General features: G+C 35.0%; 1 protein-coding gene across 1 annotated transcript; it reads right to left on the bottom strand.

Moving 5' to 3' along the window:
• Nucleotides 1-2,582: 2,582 nt before the first annotated feature.
• On the bottom strand, nt 2,583-3,223 carry INP1 (transcription factor). Its single transcript, XM_078577550.1, has 2 exons — nt 3,191-3,223; nt 2,583-2,999 (listed from the first exon to the last, which is right to left on the bottom strand). Exons 1-2 carry the CDS (start codon nt 3,221-3,223, stop codon nt 2,583-2,585), a joined length of 450 nt encoding a protein of 149 aa, XP_078433676.1.

Genomic DNA, 3,223 nt, shown 5'->3' with positions numbered 1-3,223 from the left:
TCCGCCTAGGAGTCTTCACATCACGTAGTCGCATCTCCGTAGATTGATACCCTACCGAACGAGGTCCGGCATCACACCAGTATTCGAGCATCATCTCGGTATCCTCGGGACAACGTCAACGACGACGTCCTGTATCAGTAATTTGATTCCATGATCATCTTTTACCCTGACACCACCTCCATACATCCCTTAATCTCATCTCTCTATCATCATATTGTTCACTCTCTCGATCTTATCATATCCAACATGTTCTCTACCTCACTCACATGACGCTTCATGTCATTGTACTTTCATTTCCACTTCCCTTTGCTAATTTCAAGGTTTAATTATAACTATCTACAATCTTTGACTCAATATTACCATCTCGCCTATTATCTTCTCGTCTTTATCTCTTCTCATATCGATAATCAGTATAGTAAGAATATTTAATCCTTAATCATCGTTCCCTGTGGAGACGATCCGTACTCATCACTAGCTAAATATTCCTTAGTAAATACTGGTATATATATTTATTAAAGAATTTTAATTACCAATAATGAGTTAAACCCTAAAATTGAGATTATCAGTACATTGACCAGAATGTTTCATGAGAATCATTCTATTCAAGAGGAGGGGAGAATGAAGTTAAAGATTAAGTAAATATCCTAAAAGTCCAATCAAGTATTACACTATTTTGTTCTTAGAATGCTCTACAGATATAAATCTTATGTCTCTGATTTTTAATTATATCTTTAATTCATGATATATTGAGATAATTATAAGATTATCCCACATGATAAACTCAATAAAACATTATGGTAAGCTATCAAGAGAATATCTACTTCAAAAATTTCAAGATCTATTATTTTATTTAAAATGGCGAAATCTATATGTGAAATGTTGTTGTGTGTGACAAGTTGAATTTTAATATTGTGTGTGATATTCAATATAAATTATGTGTTTATTGTTATTGCTTCTAGTATTCATAAAATATTTTAAAAAAAATTGTTTTTATTCATTTGTACAATAAAAGTGTTATTATTGAGTTAAAACTATTGAATTTTCCTTAATTTTTTTTAAATCAACCTTAAAAAACTCTAGATATTTTAATGATTTGGATGACATTGAGCTTGATCTGGGTTGAGTTGAACTGAATTTTGGGCAATGACTTTTCCATGGCATCAATGAGTTGGTCTTTCTGGGAGAGACAAGGGACTAAGAATTTCTTCATTTATACATAACCAAATGAAATCAGTGTTTTAGATTTTTTTTAGGCATAGAAAACCATATTGACAGCAAGAAATTTTCTCCAAAGCTGACGCAGATGATAAAGATAGGAGCTATTAGATAAAGAATGACTATTCAAAGTGGGGAGCATATCCAAATAATTTTAACATTGGTATTCTCAGCGTTTTTTATTTCCTGAATCAGTAATAATGCATGACATTGTGATCTGATTCTGTGAATTCTGTGATATGATATTTTTTCCAAGATTATTTGAATGTCCAAAGGATGATCCTTAGTCAACTTGTGACCCAGCCAATCTGCATCACTGCTAGCATAAAGAGATTAACTGGATGATTGAAGAAACAAAAATATCACTTAAACTACCTTTTAAATTCCTTAATAAATGTTTAAGGTGTGGCCAGTCTTTGTCTTGGGATTTTGCATGACTTTATAGGCTTTCTTCACCGCATATGCTATGTCAGGTTTATGAGTGTAATATATTGAATGGGTACAATAGAGAACTTATTGAATTTGGATTTGATTGGGCGACTCGTGATTTAGTATGGATAGATATGGGTTTGCATATTCCCACAATTCGTTCTAGGAGTAGATGCAATGTATTTGGATTGTGATAGGAGATATCCTAAGTGATGGTTTATATCCATTCCCATAAATTATAGTAATGTAGAGTAGTGAGGTGATGGGTTATGATCCTTGATTATGAAATAAGATAGCCTTAACATATATAAGGATGTAAATGGAATGACATTCAGATGTTTTAAATTAAAGAGGTGTTTAAACATAAAATAGAAATTTAATTTAACAGGACCATATATTTCAAGGTAGTCATACCCCTCTAATTTTCTAAAGTCTTTGGATGAAACCAAAATAAGAAACCAAAGGGGATGTTCCCATAAATAAGAATAAGCTAGATTAAGATGAAATTTATAAGTTTAAGAAATACAGATATAATCACACATGTATTATCAGTGTTTTGTGAGTCATGGGTTACCCATTCTTAAAACTACACATGTTAGGGGTGGGTGCCCTAAAAAGTTTAACAGACGACAGGCTTAGTGTCCATATAGTAAAGTTCATCTCCAACTGATCCCTTGAGAAGCATCACACCCTGATTTCTTGCCCATATCCAAGAAGACAATCAATGAGAGAATTGTAGTAAACACATCATTCCTAGAGGTGATTTGACAGACTGGTACTGAACATGTAACACTTATTTTATAAGACATTTTCGTGAGAAAGAAATATTCAACCACAATCTCCAGACTAAATCCTTTTTAGCCATTAACCTTCACATTAATTTATATGAAACCAGACTTGCAAGTAAAAAACAGAAAAAATGTCTTTTATTGTAGAGTTTATCTGAGTACCAGCTCAGCCAGAGCTTTCAAGTAACTTGCAGCTTGTGGCACATCAAGCGCTTCTATAATACCCTCCAGTACACTCTTCCTTAGTCTGTTGGCCTGGTAGAACAAGCCTGCCAGCTCAGCTGCCACGTCATCTGCCACATCAGCCGAGACCTTTCCCTTCTCCATAAACTCCTTGGAAGCTCTCAGCATGAATCTTTCTTGGGCTTGTCTGCCCATCTCTGATATCTGAGGAGCCCTCCTCCGCAATCGGCACTCTATCGCTCGAATATCTTCCGTCAGATTCTCTTGTGGGTCCTGCCAAATGACCGACACATGGCGCAGGAGAATGACAAAGACAGATGGGTGGACGTCCCCAAACCAGAGCAATGATCTTTCAAGGGCGCTTCGCCATGGAGGACAGAGGACCTGTTAAACGTCAACCGTCCATCAAAGTCATCAATTTTGTTGAGCAAAATGTCTCCACTAAAAAATTTTGGGTGATGTATCATTGTTGGCAAGCAGTTGGCGATGATGATGAATGATATATTTTTAATTCACTAGGTGATGATGTTGAAAAGATTATAAAATTAGCAAAAAAATTATGGTTGATGGAGAACAGACGGCTGACGCAACTGCTGCATCAATGGCAT

This window comes from Wolffia australiana, chromosome 6 (assembly GCF_029677425.1).
Source record: "Wolffia australiana isolate 7733 chromosome 6, ASM2967742v1".
Lineage (NCBI taxonomy): Eukaryota > Viridiplantae > Streptophyta > Magnoliopsida > Alismatales > Araceae > Wolffia > Wolffia australiana.
This window is presented reverse-complemented; position numbering and strand designations above follow the sequence as displayed.

Excerpts from the sequence above, each read along its gene's own strand:
- INP1 (XM_078577550.1), bottom strand. The coding sequence starts at position 3,223 with ATGCCATTGATGCAGCAGTTGCGTCAGCCGTCT. Across the intron at positions 3,000-3,190 it reads AGCAGTTGCGTCAGCCGTCT|GTCCTCTGTCCTCCATGGCG; the intron begins GTTCTCCATCAA and ends GACGTTTAACAG.